This window comes from Leptonychotes weddellii, chromosome 1 (genome assembly GCF_054177405.1).
Source record: "Leptonychotes weddellii isolate Sample4059 chromosome 1, ASM5417740v2, whole genome shotgun sequence".
Classification (NCBI taxonomy): Eukaryota; Metazoa; Chordata; class Mammalia; order Carnivora; family Phocidae; genus Leptonychotes; species Leptonychotes weddellii.
In genome coordinates this window covers 44,067,870-44,086,485 of record NC_138369.1, presented here as the reverse complement: position 1 = coordinate 44,086,485, position 18,616 = coordinate 44,067,870, and the positions used below count along the sequence as shown (strand labels likewise).

At 55.0% G+C, this 18,616-nt stretch overlaps 3 protein-coding genes and 1 long non-coding RNA gene across 24 annotated transcripts in view; 2 read left to right on the top strand and 2 right to left on the bottom strand.

Moving 5' to 3' along the window:
• Positions 1-285: 285 nt before the first annotated feature.
• PRRT3 (proline rich transmembrane protein 3) lies at positions 286-11,087 on the top strand. 3 transcript variants are annotated; one of them, XM_031034180.2, is made up of 4 exons: positions 286-387; positions 3,597-4,674; positions 4,887-5,042; positions 5,629-11,087. In XM_031034180.2, exons 2-4 carry the CDS (start codon positions 3,654-3,656, stop codon positions 7,392-7,394), a joined length of 2,943 nt encoding a protein of 980 aa, XP_030890040.2. In that variant the 5' UTR covers positions 286-387; positions 3,597-3,653; the 3' UTR covers positions 7,395-11,087. The 3 variants fall into 3 exon arrangements, with proteins under 3 accessions (XP_030890040.2, XP_006739057.2, XP_030890041.2); XM_006738994.3 differs by lacking the exon at positions 286-387 and adding an exon at positions 398-626; XM_031034181.2 differs by lacking the exon at positions 286-387 and adding an exon at positions 636-791.
• Positions 8,390-16,583, bottom strand: CRELD1 (CRELD disulfide isomerase 1). 4 transcript variants are annotated; one of them, XM_031034183.2, is made up of 11 exons: positions 16,477-16,583; positions 15,764-15,956; positions 15,448-15,530; positions 12,965-13,075; positions 12,540-12,631; positions 11,654-11,830; positions 11,474-11,569; positions 10,485-10,568; positions 10,182-10,277; positions 9,842-9,976; positions 8,390-9,032 (listed from the first exon to the last, which is right to left on the bottom strand). In XM_031034183.2, exons 2-11 carry the CDS (start codon positions 15,935-15,937, stop codon positions 8,818-8,820), a joined length of 1,263 nt encoding a protein of 420 aa, XP_030890043.1. In that variant the 5' UTR covers positions 15,938-15,956; positions 16,477-16,583; the 3' UTR covers positions 8,390-8,817. The 4 variants fall into 4 exon arrangements, with proteins under 4 accessions (XP_030890043.1, XP_081678200.1, XP_030890044.1 ...); XM_081822074.1 differs by lacking the exon at positions 16,477-16,583 and adding an exon at positions 16,390-16,411; XM_031034184.2 differs by lacking the exon at positions 16,477-16,583 and adding an exon at positions 16,156-16,329.
• Positions 15,641-18,616, top strand: part of LOC145721846 (uncharacterized) — a 30,757-nt gene continuing 27,781 nt past the window's right edge. Inside the window, exon 1 of the long non-coding RNA XR_014145808.1 lies at positions 15,641-15,794. This is a non-coding gene — a long non-coding RNA (uncharacterized LOC145721846). The remainder of the gene's footprint in view (positions 15,795-18,616) is intronic.
• The window catches only part of IL17RC (interleukin 17 receptor C), an 11,749-nt gene continuing 9,869 nt past the window's right edge, over positions 16,737-18,616 (bottom strand). For 7 of the 16 annotated variants that reach the window (XM_081821954.1, XM_081821959.1, XM_081821965.1 and 4 more), the window contains 3 exons: positions 17,625-17,720; positions 17,495-17,533; positions 16,737-17,399 (listed from right to left, as the gene is read on the bottom strand). In XM_081821954.1, coding sequence (XP_081678080.1) covers positions 16,780-17,399; positions 17,495-17,533; positions 17,625-17,720 — 755 coding nt within the window. In that variant the 3' untranslated portion in view covers positions 16,737-16,779. The remainder of the gene's footprint in view (positions 17,400-17,494; positions 17,534-17,624; positions 17,721-18,616) is intronic. The other 9 variants (XM_081821962.1, XM_081821988.1, XM_081821992.1 and 6 more) reach the window with 3 other exon arrangements.

Sequence of the window (18,616 nt, the reverse complement as noted above, 5' to 3'; positions counted from 1 at the left end):
AGATGGATCTGTAGAAATTTACATGGAAAATGTGCCAGGATATATTTCACAGTGAAGAGAAAAAAGGCAAGTTACAGAACAGTATGTACAGTATGATCTCATTTCTATTTAAAACGTATATGTGACTGTGCATTGAAAAAGATCTGAAGCTACCTCTGAAACTAATTTAAAAAAGTAAAATAAAATAAAGAAAAAGATCTGAGGGATAAACAGCAAGCTGTAGGTAGGATTTCCCTATAGGTAGGTATGTGTGTATGTATCCCTATATATATATATATGTATGTATGTATAAAGGAAGTGAGCTCCGCGTCCCATGGGGTGTGCAAACCAGGATTGGCTGTCCCTTATTCAGGGATGCTGCGGAAGGGATTTCCAAATCTCTCGGAGGTACCTCGGTTCCCCTCTTAGCCCTGAGAATCTCTGTGAGAGGGGAGGTCGGGACTGGGAGAAGAATCCACCCCTAAGGGGAAAGGGTTAAGTGGGGATGGCCTTCCTGTGGGCGGGCTCCGCGATCGGCAGCGCCGGGCTCTGTTAGCCAAGTCTGAGCATCTCGGAGGATGCGGCGCGGCGAGCGGCTGCAGGGACGCGCGCAAGGTGAACGCGGGGGCTGCCGGCGCGGCGCCCAGGTGAGGAGCTGGCCCAGGGAGGGGGCGATGGCGGGGCCCAGGCAGGGAGCGTGGCCGGCAGCCCCCTTTCTGGGCACGAGTGGCAGGGCCTGCACCAGCTCCCACCCCCACCCGGGACACTGCGGGAAGGCGCGGAGCCAGCGGAGAGAAGCCAGAGGAGGAGAGGTAACCCGAGATGGACCAGCTCCCGAGGCTGCCCTGCGGCGGCCCTCGCCCTGCCCCCAGGCCGGCCTCTCCCCAGTCCCTAGGGCAGAGAGATACCCCCATCCCTCACCCCACCACCCAAAAAATCTCTCCTGTAGCGGGAACCCAGGACTGGGCAGCCCCCTCCTTGTCCACAGATGCCTACATCTCGTTTGAATTGCGGGTGCTGAGCAGATGGCATATGCTTATTGAAGGCCTAATCAGCTGTCTCCTCTGGAAAGCTTTTGGACCCCCTGTTCAAAATGAGCCATTGCGGGTTTCACAACGCCTCGTGTGGCCATTCGCTGGCTGTGTGACCTTGGGCGATTTGCTAAACCTCTCTGAACCTCGCTTTCTTCCCCTATGATATGGTTATACCCACACCTGCTTGGGTTTGGAGGGTTGGATGAGATGGAGGACATGCAGCTAATCTTAGCGCAGGAGCCTAACTGGGTAAGTGCTCAACACAGGAGCACTATTATTAACCAGGACATGCGTTAGTGGCCGTTCAGTCCTTCCTCCTCAGCTGGCCCCAACTCCTGACACCAACTGAGGCTTCTCTGCGGGTCCCCAGCACCTAATTTGGGCTAGGAGCAGAGCATGGGGCTCAGTGAACATTTGAGAAATGAACTAACAAGACTTTAAGGCAGAATCTAAACTCAGTTTGGGGGATGGGTTTAAGAGATCTTTGAAACCCCTGAAATTGTCCACAACCTTTGATGAACCTGGGCATTTCCTGGAGTTTTCATTGGCTTCTCAAGGTGCATGTGAACCACCAAGGATGAGGAGCCAGGGAGCTCTGGGCACATCTGCTTCCCAGAGAGAAAAGGAGCAGGGCTTCTGCTCCGAAACACACCCCGGCCTCTCTTCTCTCACGGTTGCTGTGCTCCTGCCCTCTGTCTCCTAGCCGTCAGGTCCCTTCCAGCCTCCCTGGCTTAACTAGGGACTCTCGGGAAGAGGAATCTTTAGGGGTATCTACCTGGGGCCAGGCATATGCAGGGGGCTGGAGATAAGAAATAAAGATGCAGATGCAGCCCTTGAGAAGCCCTAGGCCAGTGGAGGAGACAGGAGATTACATTATGTGGCCAGAGTGATGGGAAAGGGTAGAGGGGGTGTCAGGGAAAGAAATGTCTAAGCTGAAAAGAGCCACCATCATATCTTACCTGGATTTCTGGACTGGCCTCTCTCCCCCTTTTAAAGATCTTATTTATTTATTTTCTTTGAGAGAGACAGCGCGTTTGTGCGTACGAGTGGGGCAGAGGGAGAGGGAAAGAATCTCAAGCAGATTCTGTGTTAACCACGGATCCCAATGTGGGGCTTGATCTCACGACCCTGAGATCATGACATGAGCCGAAGCCAAGAGTCGGACGCTTAATCGACTGAGCCACCCAAGAGCCCCTCTTACCAGACCTTGTTGCCCCCATGCTTAACATCTGCATTGGCTTCCTGTGATACTTAGAATAAAATCCAGTTGCCTCCCTGTGGTTTACAAAGCCCCTTGTGATCTAGCCCTACCTTCCTGATTTTATCTCCCTCTGCTACTTTCTCTTTCATTTGCTATGCTCCAGCCACACTAGCCTTTTCATTTCTTGAATTCACTCGTTCATTCTGCATCAGGGCCTTAGCACTTTCTGTTCCCTTTGCCAAATACTTTTCCCCCATATCTTCAAATGGCTGGCTCCTTCTCATTCAGCATCTAGCTTAAATGTTACCCCAGAGAGGCCTCCTGCTACCCACTGTGTAAAGTAGCCCCCCATCCGTCTGTCTCTTAACCCTGTTTTATTTTCTTCATAGCTCCCCTTATTTAAAACTAGTCATTGTCTGTCTCTTACCCTAGAATGCCAGCTCCGTGAGGGCAGGAATCTTGTCGGTCTGTTCACGGCTTTATCCCCAGGGCCTGGCACAGAGTATGCGTTCAAATTATTTGTTGAAATAGTGAAGGGGGCTGGTGGGAAAGAAAGCTTTCTGGACAAAGGGAAAAGTAAAAGGGCTCTAATGCTTATTAAACCCCTATTATGGGCCTGGCCTATAATGTGTTTTGTTAGGTAAGTTTTGTAAGAGCTCCTTTGAGTTAGGTACCCATTTTACTGATGGAAAAAACCACAATTTGGAGAGGTGAAGTAACTCACCCAGGAAATGGCAAAGCTGGGATTCAAACCCAGATCGCTCTGTCCCTCTCCCTCTCCACCTCTCTGATATTTGAGCCAGGCCTTTGAGAATAGGATTTCAGAGGGCATCTGGGTGGCTCAGTAGCTTAAGCATCCCAGAGTCCTGGGATCCAGCCCCACATCGGGGTCTCTGCTCAGCGGAGAGTCTGCTTCTCCTTCTCCCTCTGCCCCACCCCCTGCTTGTGCTCTCTCGCTCTCTCTGTCAAATAAATAATAAAATAAAATCATTAAAAAAGTAGGATTTCAGCCAGTGAAGGAGAAGAGAGAGGGCATTCCAGGCTGAGGGAACAGCAGGAGCAAAGGATTGGGGCATTGAACAGCCCAGTGGGTATTGAAGGATAGGTGAGCAGCCTGATGTGGCCTTGGAAGGCTAGGAGAGGAACTTATATTCTTTCCTGAGGGTGATGGGGAGCCATTGAAGGTTTTGAAGTAGGGCAAGTGGCATGACCAGAGATGCAGTTTTAAAAGGTCACTCTGGTTAGCATGAAGAGGTTGAACAGGAAGGGGCTGCGGGAAGGGGAGTTTCTCGTGTCTCTCTTCTTTCTTTCCCACCATCCCTCTTGGGGCAGCTATGGGCACTCCCAGTGTTCACACGTCATCCCCCTTCTCCTTGTTTCAGGCTCATCCAGAGAGGACTGGACGTTGAGTGTTCTGGGCCCAGGCATCAGAGTGGACCATGGCTCCCAGCCCATGGGGCCGTGTCCGTGGCCCCCTGCTGCTGTGGCTGCTGCTGTCCCAGGGGGCTGGCCCTGCCCTGGGCCAGGGCCTTCCCAAGCCACTTGAGGACTCGGAACCACATCTGATCCCAGGAGACCACCCCCAGGGCCCTATGGGCACAGAGCCCCAGGCCCGCGACTTCCTCTGGGAGAAGTCCAGGGATGAGAGCCCCTGGAACTCCAATGTTCCCCAGGCCCCTGCCGAGAAAGTACCCGAGGAGCCCGCACACTCTCCCCTTGGCCCAGCCCTGCATGGACCTAAAGCATCCCACAGGGCTCAGAGAGGAGGACTCCCAGTAACTGATGACCTCCAGATGGCTCGAGGGTCAAGTTCTCATGGCTGGACAGGACCTCCTGACTCACAGGAGCCTATAGAGCAAGAAGCACCAGCCCCCCATCCAGTAGGCCTCCCCCATCTCACTTTCATTCCCATAACTCCCAGACTCCAACTTAGGATAGCCACAGTTCCTCCCTCCCCAGGGCCAGAGGAGCCTGGAGGCCAAGTGGAGCAACGACCACCTAGAGATGAGGGTCTGGTGGACAAAGCCATGATCAGAGTCTCAGAGATATCCCCCTTAGAGCACCAGGGCCCTCCTCACACTCTTGCTCCCCACTTGGGAACTACCAGGAGGCCAGTGCTAGAAGAACAGGGTGGGGGTGAGGACTTCCAGGAGGCAGCTCGAGGCCCCTTCTTCACCCAACAGGATCCAGCGGTCCCTCATGTTGGCTTGGTATCCCCAGCTGAGGTGGCATCCTCTCAGGAGCCTCGGTCCCAGCCACACCTGGTATTGACCAAAAGCCTTCCTCCTGCTGAGGAGCTGCCAGTTGAGCTCCCCAAGAAGACTGGAGGTGAAGAGACCTGGGAAGTCAGTCTTCCAAGCCCCTCGCCCAAACAGGCTGATCTTCCTGATGTTAGGGACTCACCAAGACCCCAGCCCTCAGGTCCCCCTGCCACAGAGACACCTGATGGGTCTAAGCCAGGTGGGTATCAACGTGAGGGTGCTGAGCAGTGCTGGGAGGGGGCAGTGTTACAGGGTAACTGGATGCCCCAGTTTCTGTGTGACCTCTGGTCCATCTGGGTACCATTTTCCTCATTCTGCCAAATGAGGGTGATTGTGCCTCCCTTTTGGGGGATTAGACCTTGGGGACTGCTGGAAGATCAGGCAAAGTGATGACTGCTTTTGTTATTTCAGAAATAGCAGCAATGAATGGAGCAGACCCCATCTCCCCCCAGCGGGTGAGAGGAGCATTGGAGACCCCAGGTACCCCCAAGTCCCTCATCCCTGGCCCCTTGGACCCTGGCCCAGCTACAAATCGAACAGAGAGCCCTGTGGGGGCCCTGCAGCCAGGTGAGGGCATGGCTAGGGGTTTGGGAGACAGTGGGTACTCTTAATAACTAAAAACCTGTGTGGGGTTTATGGAGGGAGTGAATGGGGACAAACACCTGCTTAAAGGAACTGGCCAGGACTTCCTTCAAAAAACTCAGGATAAATAAACTAATGCTCACTGGGTACTCTGGGACAAGTCATTTGCCCTTTGGGGGCTAGAATATTCTTAAATGTGACTTGGATGTATTTAGTGCAGTTTCTCTAACCCCTGCAAATCAGTGGAGGAGATTTTTTAAAGTTCCAATACCCAGGCCCCATCGCAAGGAATTCTGATTCACTTGGTCTCCAGGTGATTCTAATGGGCAGCCAATGCTGAGAACTGCTGGTACATTATTAGTACAAGCGGTAGGTCACATCGTTTAACATTACTGGGTGTTGGGCACTATGCTAAACACTTAATCCTCCCCACAACCCAATGAGGTAGGCGCTATTACCATCCCCATTTTATAGATGTGCTTAGAAAAGTTAAATAACTTGCCCACCATACTAGAGAGTGTGAAAAATCAAAAGCACTTTTCAAAGGGCTATTTTGATATTGTTATTGCAGATGAAGCCGAGGAGTGGCCGGGGCGTCCCCAAAGCCATCCCCCAGCACCCCCAGTCCAGGCCCCCTCGACGTCACGCCGGGGCCTCATTCGGGTCACCACGCAGCGCGCCCTGGGCCAGCCACCCCCTCCGGAGCCCTCAGCCAGCTCCGTGGCATCAGCCCCAGCCACCAGTCCCCCGGCCAATGCCACCGCACCCCCTCTGCGCTGGGGTCCCCTGCGGCGGGTGCTGAGCTTTTCCTGGGAGCTGCACGTCTATGGGGTGGGGGTGCTCTTCCTGTTGCCCGCATTGTTGGCACTGGCCTCCCTGGCAGCCGCCCCTGCGGGGCCGCGGCTGGCTCTGGTGGCGGCCGTGCTGGTGCTCCTAGCATCTGGGCTTCGATCTGCCTACATGCTCGCCGACCCGTACGGCTCTCAGGCACGGCTGGGCTTACGCGCCGGCCTGGTACTCTACAACCTGCCCTTCCCCTTGCTGCTCACTGCGCTGGCGGCCCTGACCCTGCTCGGGCTGGGCGCGGGGCTGCCACAGCAGCTGCAGAACCCGCTCCTGCTGGGAGCGTTGGCGTTGGTGCACGGCGTGGGGTTGCTGACTACTGACCTGCTGTCGGTGAGTCCTGCGCTCAACCTCCTGGCTCAGGGCTTGTCGTGCGCCTGGGGCGCGACTGTGTCTCTGGGCACGCTCTGCCTTTGCCGTCGCCGCCTGCTGGACGGGCCTCGGGGCTGGGATGCCAGCCCGGGCCCGCGGCTGCTGGCCGTGGCGGGCGCGCTGGGGCTGCTGGCCAGTGGCTTGCAGCTGGCGGCTGCGCTCTGGCTATACCCGGGCCCAGGCCGGGTGGGTCGCTTTTCGTGGGCCTGGTGGGGCGTCCACTTCTGGCTGCGCCTGCTGGAGCTGACATGGGCCCTCACCCTGGCGCTGGCCGCTGTGGCCGCCGTGCGGCCCCGGCCGCCCACGGAGCACGCTTGCTGGGCGAAGTTGCTCCGCCTGGCGTGCCCCACGCCCTCGGGCAAGAGTGAGGTGCCTGAGCGACCCAACAACTGCTATGCGGGGCCCAGTGGCGTCGGCGCAGGCGGCTTGGACATCAGCAAGAGCCTCATCCGCAACCCCGCGGAGGGTGGGCCGCCTGCCACGCCCAGTTCAGGCGCCTGGGGCTCGGCTGCGTCTTTGGGCCGCGGCCCCCAGGGTGGCCCGGGACTGTCCCGCAACAGCGTGGGGCCGGCGCCGTCGATGAGCGAGCTGGACCTGCGGCCGCCATCACCCATCAACCTGAGCCGCAGCATCGACGCCGCGCTCTTCCGAGAGCACTTGGTGCGAGACAGCGTATTCCGGCGCTGCGGCCTGCGCGGCCTGGCCTCCCCGCCGCCTGGGGGCGCGCTGCGGCCGCGGCGGGTCAGCCACCCCGACGCCGAGCTCGACGGCGCCGGCTCTTCGCTCCTGCGAGGCCGCTGCCACTCTCTCAGCGACGTGCGGGTGCGCGGCCCGGTCCCGCCACACGTCGCCGATGACCCTGACGGGGCGGCTTCTCGCAGCTCCATGGACAGCTTTTCCCGGGGCTCGCTCAAGATCAGCTGGAACCCGTGGCGTCACGGGCTGTCATCGGTGGACAGTCTGCCCCTGGATGAGCTGCCCAGCACGGTGCAGCTACTGCCTGCCCCAGCCCCAGCCCCTGCCCCGCCCCCCGCCCGGCCCGGGGAACCTCAGAGCGAGGTCCAGCCTCGCTGCAAGCCCGGGGACTCCCGCAGCGCCTCCAGTGACACCATTGAGCTCTGAGGGGTCCAGGAATGCAGGACCAGGGCCCCACCCTCGATGGCCATATGGCGTGGCCCATTGGGACAGAGGAACATTTCAAAAACTGGCATTCCCGGGCTTCCACCTGACAGCCACCCCTGGAAACAGCCGGGCATGAACCTACCCCCGTTCTTTTGTTTGTTTTTTTAATCTTTTTTTTTTTTTTTTCCAGCGGGTATTTTGCACAGAGCCTGTGACTTATGCGGAATACAGGGTGGACATGCATGGATTTGGGTGTGGGATATGGGGTCCATGAACCCCCAGACACCCCTCCAGGCTCCCCAGTGTGGAGAGATGAGGCTTGCTTGTCCAGAATGACCTTCCTCTTTGTGCCAAAGAAATAAACCCTTAGGAGTTGGCTCATGCCTCCCTCTGGCCATGCCAGGATCCTGTTCAGAGAAGAGGTAGCAGTCCCCACCCTCCAGCAGTCCCAAGTCCTGTCTGTGTATGTTGGGGAGGGGATGACTTAAAAAGGAAAGCTACACCACAAGTGTAGCTGCCGTCTGTCACCTTACAAGGCTATTCCAGTACCATTGGCCATACGCTGTGCTGACCCTGGGAGGCTTTTGGAGTAACGGCTACCAATATTTCATAGCACATCTGTCTGTCGTGCACTGTCTTCAGCTCTTCACATCCATCATCTTACTTCTCATATTAAGCCTGAGTCGAAAGCATTACCATGCCCGTTTTAGAGATGGGAAGAGTGAAGTTCAGAGACAAAAGTCATTTGTCCAGGGTCTTTTGGCAAATGATAGCTGGCACTGAACCCAGGAAGTCCCACTCCAAAGCCTGGTTCCTCCATCCCCCTTCTCCTAACACTACTTTAGGCCAAGCCTCTCTGTCCTCCCTCTACTGCTCATCCGTCAGGATAGCCCTCAATTTCCCAGGGTTTTCAAAAGTTTCCCCAAGGGCAGGGGCTCTCAGTAGCTCAGGCCAACCCATGGGGAGTAGGAGGCAGGCAGTGAGACTGAAGCGTCTCTCTTTTCCAAGACCTTTATTTCCTGAGATGAATAAATAACCAGTGGCTGAGGGGCAGGGTGTGAGTACGGGACAGGAGCTTGTGGCATGCTGCTGGCAGGAGGGGCTGTGACGGGCCCGCCCCTGGAGGGAACCCCCCTCATCCTGGGCAGGGGCCAAAGCCCATCAGCAGCCATCGCAAGGAGATACTTTTTAAAAATTCACACATGTTGTGAAGCCTGCCCACTTCCCCCAGGCCAGGATCTCATGGCATCCATATTTAGAGCTACTTTTTCACCCCAAGGGCCTCACCTGCCCAGGCCTGGTGGGTAGGGGGTGCTTACCCCGCTCAAATATAAAGCAAGCTGCCTCAAGTGTCCAGGCGGGAGAGAGGCCTGACCTCTGGGGACAGCCTGGATCGGAGGAGATCCTGCCGATGTGGCAGGGATTATCTGCCCTTGATGAAGCCCTCCAGCACACGGTCACTGCGCTCCGACAACCAGTAGCCAGTCATGGCCGCCACAGCCCCAATGAAGATGGCGGTGAAGACCAAGTCGCCCTTGGCGGCCAGTGTGGCCAGCGCACAGATGATGACCCCAAAGAACATCTGCTGCAGCACCACCAGCTCGTCCTCTGTCATCTCCGAGAAGAAGCCTGCTGATTCTGTGAAGAACAAGAGAAGCACCTGTTACTCCTCTCCTATTCCTGGAGCTTCCCACATACCTCATCACTGCTGCTACATACCTGCCCGCCTGGCGCACGATGTCATTCACTGCTGAGAACAACTCCAACAGGGGCAGTCATCCCTATCTCACTAAGTGGGACACTGAGGCTCAGAAAAGGAAAGAGGTTTGCCCAAGGCCATGTGGTGGGCAAGTCGGGACAGAGCATGTGTACTAGGCCCAGCTCCAGAGCCAGACTGCCTGGCTTGGGACTCCCAGCTCTGCGACCTGCTTGTCATGTGGCCCTGGGCAAGTTATTTCATCTCTCTGCATCCTAGTTTCCGCTGTGTAAAATGAGGATGAGAATAACGCTAACAACACTGGATTTGTTTTAGAAGTGAAGGACGTTAATACATGCAACATGCTTGGAATAGCATCTGACACACGGTGAGAGCTGTGCAAGTGATACCTATTGTCATCACTGTGATTGTCCTTCATCTCATCACACCTACGGCCTGCGACCGCTCTCAGCAGTCCAGGGCAAGGACTGGTCCCACTGGACAGATAAGAATGGAGGTAGGGTGATTTGACACCAAGTGGGATTTTCTTTCTACCTTGGGAGGTGTGAGGTGGCTAAAAGTCAGCCTGGAGATAAGATGTAGGGTTTGGGTCTCAGTGCAGCCTCTCCGGGGCGGCGTGGCCGTGGGGATCGGGCAGGGCCTGTGGTTGCCTGGAGAAGGGGCTTGCCTGCCTGCCCCCTGGATGAGCACCTCCCCTCCTAAGGCTTCTGGGGGCCACTAGGGGGCTCACCTGGGATCTGCTCCTTCACACAGACGCCCTCGATCTCTTTGTAGCCCTCGGCACAGACACAGCGATAGCTGCCCTCGGTGTTCTCGCACTGCTGGTTCTCTCCTGGACACACCTTTGTCTCACATTCGTCTACATCTGGAGGGAGGGTGAGGCGGGGTCAGGCCCCCACTGCCAGGGTCCCACACACAGCAGCCCTGACTCCCATCTCGCTCACATCCAGACACTCCAGACAACATTCCACCCTTCCTTCCCCTGCCCTGTCCATATGCCCCCAGCTGTTCTCAGTTCGTGGTGGGCAAGGCACTGCCCAGTGTCTGTGCCCCGCTGGCAGGAGACTCACCGAGACACTTGGAGCCCACCTGCTGGTAGCCAGGGCTACACTTCTTACAGCGGCCTGGCCCTGCCCCCATGCAGCCCAGGCAGGCCTTGGAACAGTCTGGAGAAGGAAGAGGAGAGAAAAGGCTGAGAGCTGCCCTTGGGCCCCGTGTGGATTATGGAGGGGGAAGCCCTAGACCAGAAGAGGTCAGGAGTGGGAGGGGAGGGGATGGGTCGGTGCCTGAGAAGGCAGAAGTTCGGGGGGGAAAGGCATGGAGCAGCTCCTCCTACCCTCCCCACACCCCTCCCCTACAGGATTGGCACTTACCTCGGCACTCATAGGAGCCCTCCGTGTTCACACAGAACTGGTCGGCTCCACAGCTGGCTCGCTCTGTGCCACACTCGTCGATGTCTGCAGAGAGGCCAGCAAGGTGGGAATTTCAGTCCCTACTGCGCTGGCAGGGAAGCTGAGGCAGCGTTGTCGGGGAGTGGACCCGCCCACACTCAAGACGGTGGGCCCAAGAGCGCGGGCTGTGCGGATGCACGGATGCCGCTGGGCTTCAGGCCGCCCAGCCAGAGACTGCGTTTTCCAGTCTGCCTCAAAGCTAAGTGTGGCCTGAACCTGAGTTCTGGCCAACAGGATGTAAACAGAAGTGATGTGCTCCACTTTTAGCTCGGCCTTAAAACTACAGAATTGGACTCCTCCATGCACTTTCTTCCCTTTCTCACTTCCTGAGTGTCAGGTCTGGGAACATGGGGGTACCTGTAACCCAACCTCGAACAACAGAAACATCCCCAGGGGATGACCACACAGTAAGACAGGAAGTACTAGGTCCCTGAATGATTGTAACAAGCAGAACTTCCTTGCCAACCTGGACCACTTGTTTCGAGACTGTGATAGGAGATAAAAATAAACCTCTATATTCTTTAAGCCACAGTCTTTGGTGATCTTTTTGTTATAGCAGCTTAGCCTTTACTCTCATCTATATAAATAGCAGGACAGAGACCAAACCAAGTCTTGAACCCAGGCTTCCTGATCCCAAGTTAAGTATCTTCATTTTCCTGGCTAATCCTTTCCTCAATTTTCAAGACTCGGCCAAAGTGATACCTCCTCCAAGAAGCCTTTCCTGATTCCCCACCACCACAGAGCTGGCTCAGGGACATCTCTAACTGCACAAAGATGAGTCTGTACTCTAACTGCCTGCCTTTCCAACCAAGTTGAGATCTCCATGAAGATGGGGACTGTGGTGGTCTAGCCCAGAGATGTGTGTGTTGATGGGGACCACCTCCCCACACCTAGGGCCAGGCCTCACTCACCTACACACTTGAGGTGATGCAGGGCCCAGCCCTTCTTGCACTGTAAACAGTTTGATTCCTCAGGTCCAGAGCAGCGGGCACAGGGGCCAAAACAAGCTGGGGGCAACGGGGAAAGTGTGAGGATGGGCAGACAGGCACCCCATCTGCTCCTGCCCAGCCCCGCACCTCTTGGCTACCTACCCGAACATACCAGATGGCTGGCGTTGCGCTCGGCCTCAAAGTAGCCGAGGCCACACTGGCCACAGGCCTCGCCCCCGTAGCCGGCTTGGCAGTCACAGTGCCCGCTGCCCCCTCGCGTCCCTTCCCCTTCACACTGCCCGTAGCCACCGCAGGGCTTCTCTGCGCCCCCAGGACAGGCTGTGGGCAGACACCAAACCAGGTAACATCACAAATACAATCGTGAATACAGAGAATATTCCCCCATATCATTAAACATTTTTGGAGAGGAAACTTAATTTTCATGGCATCATAATACTTTGTGTGGCACGTTGTTAACCAATACCCTTCTGTGGAACAGATTATTTACAGATCTTTCCTTTTAGAAAGACTGAATTAATCATCTTTGTCACTAACTCCCTTTTTTGTTTGTTTTCAATTTATTTATTTTTTATTCTTTGTGTCACTAAGTGTTTATCTGAAGCTTCCAGAGAGATTTTTCTAAAAGGGGCTGGTAGTAGGTACAGCTCCTCCCTCAGGACCGTGTGTAGAAAAAGGTGACCATGGGGGCTTCAGAGCAGCACCTGCCTGTCCCCAGGGAGGTCACCTTAGTCCAGGGGATGGGCCTGATCTGATCCAGGCATGGGAAATGGGGGTGGGGGTGGGGGCATTTCTCACAGGCATGATAAAAACCCCAGTCCCATCTGACTGTCTAGCCCTCTTATCTTTTTTTCACAACCATTCCCCACTGATTTGCTCATCTCAACAGCCCTCTGAAGCAGGTAACTAACGTCCAGAGAAATTATCTGAGCAACCTGGGCTCACACAGCCAGCTATGGGACAGAGCCAGGATTGGATCCCTGGCTTTGGCAGTCCCCTCTCATACCCCGAGAGGAGCTTGAAAACTCACGAAGGCAGGAGGGCCCGAAGGTGCCTGAGGGGCAGCAGAGCTTCAGGGAATCTGAGCAGAGCCACTGGAAGAGGTCTGGGGCTTCCTGCTGCCTGAAGGGGGTGGGGGTGGGGTGGGGATGACAGTAAGGGGGGCTGAGACTATGCCAGAGTTGCTGCCCAGCCCCCAGCCTCCCAAAGAATCTGTGATACAACCCACCTTGGATAGAAGACCCATAAGGCTACCTGACCAACACCCTCTCCCCATTTGGCAGAGGAGTAAACTGAAGCTCAGAGTGAGAACCTGGATCCCCCCCCCAAGTCCTTAGCAGATCTAGGTTTGGAAGAAGGAGCCAAACCAGGACATAGACCCAAGCATGCAACCCCCTCCTTTACCATCAGGCCCTGCCTGTGGCCCCCTCCCTGGGAAGCCTCCCAGCAACTCACTTGTGAAACCACCAGCTCTCCACCAGTTCCTCACTCAGCTCCAGCAGGCGGTGGCACTCAAAGTCCGACTTGCTGCACACGCTCTCGAGCACCTCTACCAGGCGGGTCTCGCTGACCAGACAGGTTGGGGTGATAGGACTATGTTCTACCCCATCCACCACCCTCCTTTAGGGTCTCCTCTCCCACCCCCCTCATGCCATGACATCAAAGGGAAGGCGAGAGGGCGTACTGATTTGGGGAGTCAGATACTGGGTTTGAATCTAGTTGAGTGACCTTGGGCAAGTCACTTAACCTCTCCTGAACCTCTGTTTTCTCATCTGTAAAATGGAGACAATATCTGCCCTGCGGATTTGTTGTAGGATACCTCAGTTCCTGCATTTGCACAATGGAATATAATACCCTTGCTGGGTATATGTGATTAAAAATACATCACATAACAAGTGTTGGCAAGGATGTGGAGAAATTAGAACCCTCCTACATTGAAGATGGGAAAGAAAGATGGTGCAGCCACTGTGGAAAACAGTTTGGCTTCCTCAGTAGGTTACACATGGGATTACCATATGAATCAGTAATTCCACTCCTGGTTATATACCCCAAGGAATGGAAAACAGGTGTTCTAACAAAAACTTGTACACAAACATTTGTAGCAATACTATATACAATAGCCAAAAGGTAGAAACAACCCACATGTTCATCAACTAAAAAACGAATAAGCAAAATGTGGTAAACCCATACAATGAAATATTATTAAGCTTTCAAAAGGAATGAACTACTGACATATGTTCTGTTATGGACGAACCTTGAAAACAATACACTAAGTGAAAGAAGCCAGACACATGTAGATTCCAATGGAATCAGCAAACCCACAGACACAGACAGCAGAGTAATGGTTGCCAGGGGCTGGGGGAAGGGGAGAGTGGGGAGTGACTGCTTAATAGGTAAGAAGTTCCTTTGTGGGGTGATTAAAAATGGTCTGGAATGAGACAGTGGTAAAGGTTGCAAAACACTGTAAATGTACTAAATGTCTCCAGTGGTAAATTTTACGTTATATATATTTTACTACGATAAATTTTTTAAAAATACATATATACATACACACATATATTACGTATTTTAAGGGTCTGGCATGTGCCTGGCATATAGGAGGAGAGGACTTAAAAACCAAACAAACAAAAAACAGGAGCCATTATACAGCTAGATGTGCCCTTCGGGTTATCCTTGGCCATTCCCCTCATTCCTAAATGAGGAAACTGAGGTCCATTAAGGGAAAGGAAAATGACCAATGTTACATAATAACAAAATCTTTTGTATCTAGTGGGCATCACAGTTTAATCCTTACCACAATCCTATGAAATAGGCAAAGCAAGTATTAATATCCCCATTTTACTGATGAGAAAACTGAGGCTCAGAGAGGTTAAGTGACCTTCCCAAGGGTACACAGGGTCAGAACTGACAACCAGGTCTGTCTAACTCCAAATCTTGCTGATTCCTTCTCCTTAACTTGACTTTGAAGAGCAGGAGGGCCTAGGACTCAGGCCTTTCATCTCATGGTCTCATCTCATCCCATGGCTTTATGCTAATGACTCCCAAACTCGGGTTTCTAGCTCCTACTTTTCCCCTGAACCTCCGACACCTAAATTTAACTCTACTAGGCTGTATAATGGACATCACAGCCCAGTATGTTCAAGAACACCTAATCCCACCCCCCGCCAAATCCTCTCCTGCCTCACCTTCACCCATACCAGAAAACATTGCTCAGGCCCAAAACCTAGTAAGTACTTGTTATTCTTTTTCTCTCCTACCCCATAATGATTCCATCATCAAGCCCTATCAGTCCAGCTGCAAAATATACCTAGTATCTGACCCGTTCTCACCATGCCCACCACTAGACACCACACTAGCTCCCAAACGGTCTCCCTGCTTCCTCCATTCCAGCCCCTACAGCCATTTTGCTACATCGCAGTGAGTGATCTTTTAAAGGTAAAAATAAGACCACATCACTTCTCTGCTCCAAACCTTCCAATGGCTTCCCATTACACTCAGAACGAAATCTAAACACTGTTCTGTGACCTTCCAGGCACTCTGGCTTCATGTTCTACCACTCTCGTCTACTCAGTCCCAGCCAGCCTCTTCTCAAATACACCAAGCTCAGTCCCGCTCTGTCCAAATCCCTTCCCTGTCACATAGCTTGCTTCTTCACTTCAGGTTTCTGTTCAAACGTCACACCTTGAACTCCACGCACCCCCCCCGCCACCATTCTGTAGTCTACCCTGCTTTCCTGTTCTTCACTTGGTATGACATTATTTATTTACTTATTCACTGTCTTCTCAACTAGAATGTAAGCGCCGTGAAGATGGGGTTTTGCTTGCCTTATTTACTGCTGTACTATAGATGCTCAGTGATATTTGAGAGTCTCTAGGCTCCCACCAGTAGAGCGGAGATTGGGAGGTGAGGTATACAAACCCACCTCTCCAGCCCCTTACCTGTCTTTGTATTTGGACAATTTCTCCTCCTCCCAGGCAGTATTTCCACCTCCGAAGTTGTCCCGGATTGTTCTCTCCAGGCCCTGGAAATGGAGAACATGAGTAATAGCTAAGTACAGTGCCTGGCACATTCTAGCACTTCAGTATTTCACTGACCAGGGGACTGAGGCACAGAGAGGCAACCTGCCCAAGGTCATACAACTAGTAAGCAACCAAGCTGGTACTTGACTCATGCAGACTTGCATTCCACAACTCCTCTCAAACCCCTGTGCTATCATGGTTCGGCCATCTCCCACAAGGCTGCTGGTGCACCCACCTTGTTGAAGCTGTCGACCAGTCCCCGGCAGGTATGACATGGGTGCAGCTCAGTTGGCGGAGAAGACTGGGGAGGCGGAGAGGGTTGGAGCCAGACGGGGCCTGGGAGGCTAAGGAAGAGACTCAAGCCCCAGAGCAGAGGTGGGACCAGGCCCCTCCGGGGCAGTGAGGCCATCTTTTCCCAGGCTGGGAACCTGTAAAGGGAATGGGAATGACTCACTGGAGGAGCCAGGTGAGAAAGAAGAGGGTTGGTTCGGGGGTGCCGCGGGTCTGGGAGCCCAGATGTGTGTTGTTATAAGGAGGCTAGACTTGGGGGGACAGCCGGGGGAGGGGAAGTGGTGAGGAAGGAGCCTGTTCTGCAATTCCAAGACGGGAATAAGTTATCCTCCTCACCGTGGGAGAGGTGGCCTGAATCCTTAGCAAGGAAGAAGTCAACTCATTGTTTTAAAGTCTGAATATGGGTTATTAGGGCCAGGATCAGCGGAGTTTGGGAGAATGGGTCAGAGTCCAAGTACTAGCGGAGTAGAGGCCGGATGGGAGGTCTCGGGGGGAGGAGTCCGGAAAGGAACCCGGGTCTAGAGGGGAGGAGCCCGGATCCGGATATGAAGAGAACGGGGTGAGGCTCACGGCCGGCAGACTGCAAAAGCGCGGCCGCTAGCAGGCAGGGGAAGATCCAGACCCGCGTAGGCTGCGTGGGAGGAAGAGACGACCCACCCAGCCCGCTGGCGCCGACCGCTCAGTCTCCCCAACGCCGCAGCAGCCGCTGCCTGCGTAAGACGTGCCGCCTCGGGCGGCTCCGCAGCCTGGGGGGCGGAGCCCGCCCCCCAGCCAATGGTGGCAGTCCATGTGCCATTGCGTCACCTCACGTCAGCCACCCGCCGGCGGTGCCGGGCTGCACCTGTCCGGGTGTTAAAGGGCCGCGGGCGTCGTGCTAGGCCAGCGACGCGGTCACAGACACATGCGGGAGACACGGGTAGAAAAATAGCGTCTGCCTTTATTCGAGTCGTCTCCCCTGCCTCACGTGCCATCCCGCGTGCAGTCCCCAGGAGCCCCGGGAGCCCCGGGAGCCTGAAGCAGCTGGTCCAGGGCGGGCTGCAGGGCCCGGGACACTTGCTTCGCCCTCTCCCCGAGCCGCCCGGGACGGGGGACGGCAGGCCCCTGCAGGGTCCCCAGGAAGTCGGGCAACTGGGAGGGCAGGGAGAAGACCGGTACGCTGCGGAAAAGGGCGGGCACGGCCTCCGAGTGGAGCAGTCCGTCGAAGTAGGCCCCCACGTAGCGGCCGGGCGCCCGGCCCTGCAGGAAGTCGGGCAGCACGCAGCTCAGCGAGGCGGCAAAGGCGTCGTGCGGGCCGTGCGGGGCGGACGCTGCCGCCCCGTCCTGCAGCCACTCGTGGCACAGCGCCACGGCCCCGGGCGAGAAGAGCAGGACTACCACGCCGCCATCCTGCAGGGTCTGGCGCCGCTGCGCGTGGAACCAGGCCAGGGGTCCCTGCGCACTCAGTTCACGACGGCTCCAGAGGTCCACGGCCACCCGCAGCGGCAGCTGGCACAGCGCGGAGGCCAGGGCGCCCACCAAGCGCTCGAAGCCCGAGTCCTCCGCCGAGTAGAGGAGCAGAGCCGCGCGGCCCCTGGGGGCAGCTGCCAGAGAGAACAGAGGGGAAAGGAAGACGTGAGAGGGCCCGAGGTCCGGCCCGCTGGGGGCGGCCCCCCGCCCGGCACTTGCTCACACTCACCCCCCGCGCGGAGGTCCTCCTTCAAGAGCCTCAGCCACCCTGTTAGGGGAGAGGGGCGGGGCGGCCCATGAGTTCCGCCGCCACCTTCTCGAGGGGAACTCCCAGCCCTGGGGGGTCGGGAAGTGCTCACCTTTCACGTGGTCCTTTTTGAAAAGGAAGAGAAGGAAAAGCACAGAGGCCAAGAGTAGGCAGGCCAGCCACACCAGGGCCCAGCGCTGGTGAACGTCTAGGCGACCCAGGGGAGAGGACAGCCTAGTTAGGTACCTCACACTTTCAACCCACTTCACGAAGGAGAAAACTCATTTAAAAGATCTCTGGGGCTGCCATGTGGTGACTGAACTGGCTCAGAGGAATATGGAAAGATTTCTCCCAAATCCACAGTATATAGTGTCAGAGTCAATATATGGACATAGATCCATCTATTTGGGTGAACTTGGACAAGTCACTTCACCTTTTGCCTCAGTTTTCACCTCTGTAAAACTGGGTTCACAATAGTACCTACTTCATAGGGTTGTTGTGAGGACTACATATATTAATACACACAAAGCACTTATGCTGGGCATATAAGTGCTCAAATGTCAGCTAATATTGTCTCCTGAGCCTAGGGTTGCTGGGCCTTTGACCTCACTCTCTTGATGACTCCAACAGCCTTCTAACTGGAGTCCCTAACCTCTTTTTTACCTCCAAGTCCTTCACTACATGGCAGCCCCAGAGATCTTTTTAAAATACAAATTTGATTATAGCCTTTCAGGAAACTCCCACTGCTCTTAACATAAAATCCAATTTCCTAGGGGGCACCTGGGTGGCTTAGTCCGTTAAGGGTCCGACTCTTGATTTTGGCTCAGGTCACGATCTCAAGGTTGTGAGATCATGAGTGTGGACTCTGCTTAAGATTCTTTCTCTGCCCCTCCCCTCTCTTTCAAAAAAAAAAAAAAATCCAATTCCTTGCATCAGCTCCCAAAGTCCTAGATGGCCTTTGCATCCTTGTGATAGAGGTCTGCCTTCTAAGATCCTCCAGCCACCCTGGCTACCTTGGAGTTCCTCAAAAAAGCATCTCTCCCCCCTTCACCTAGCTCAGCCTTCAGAACAGCCAGAACCTTTTCCTGGCCTCACCCCACCTAA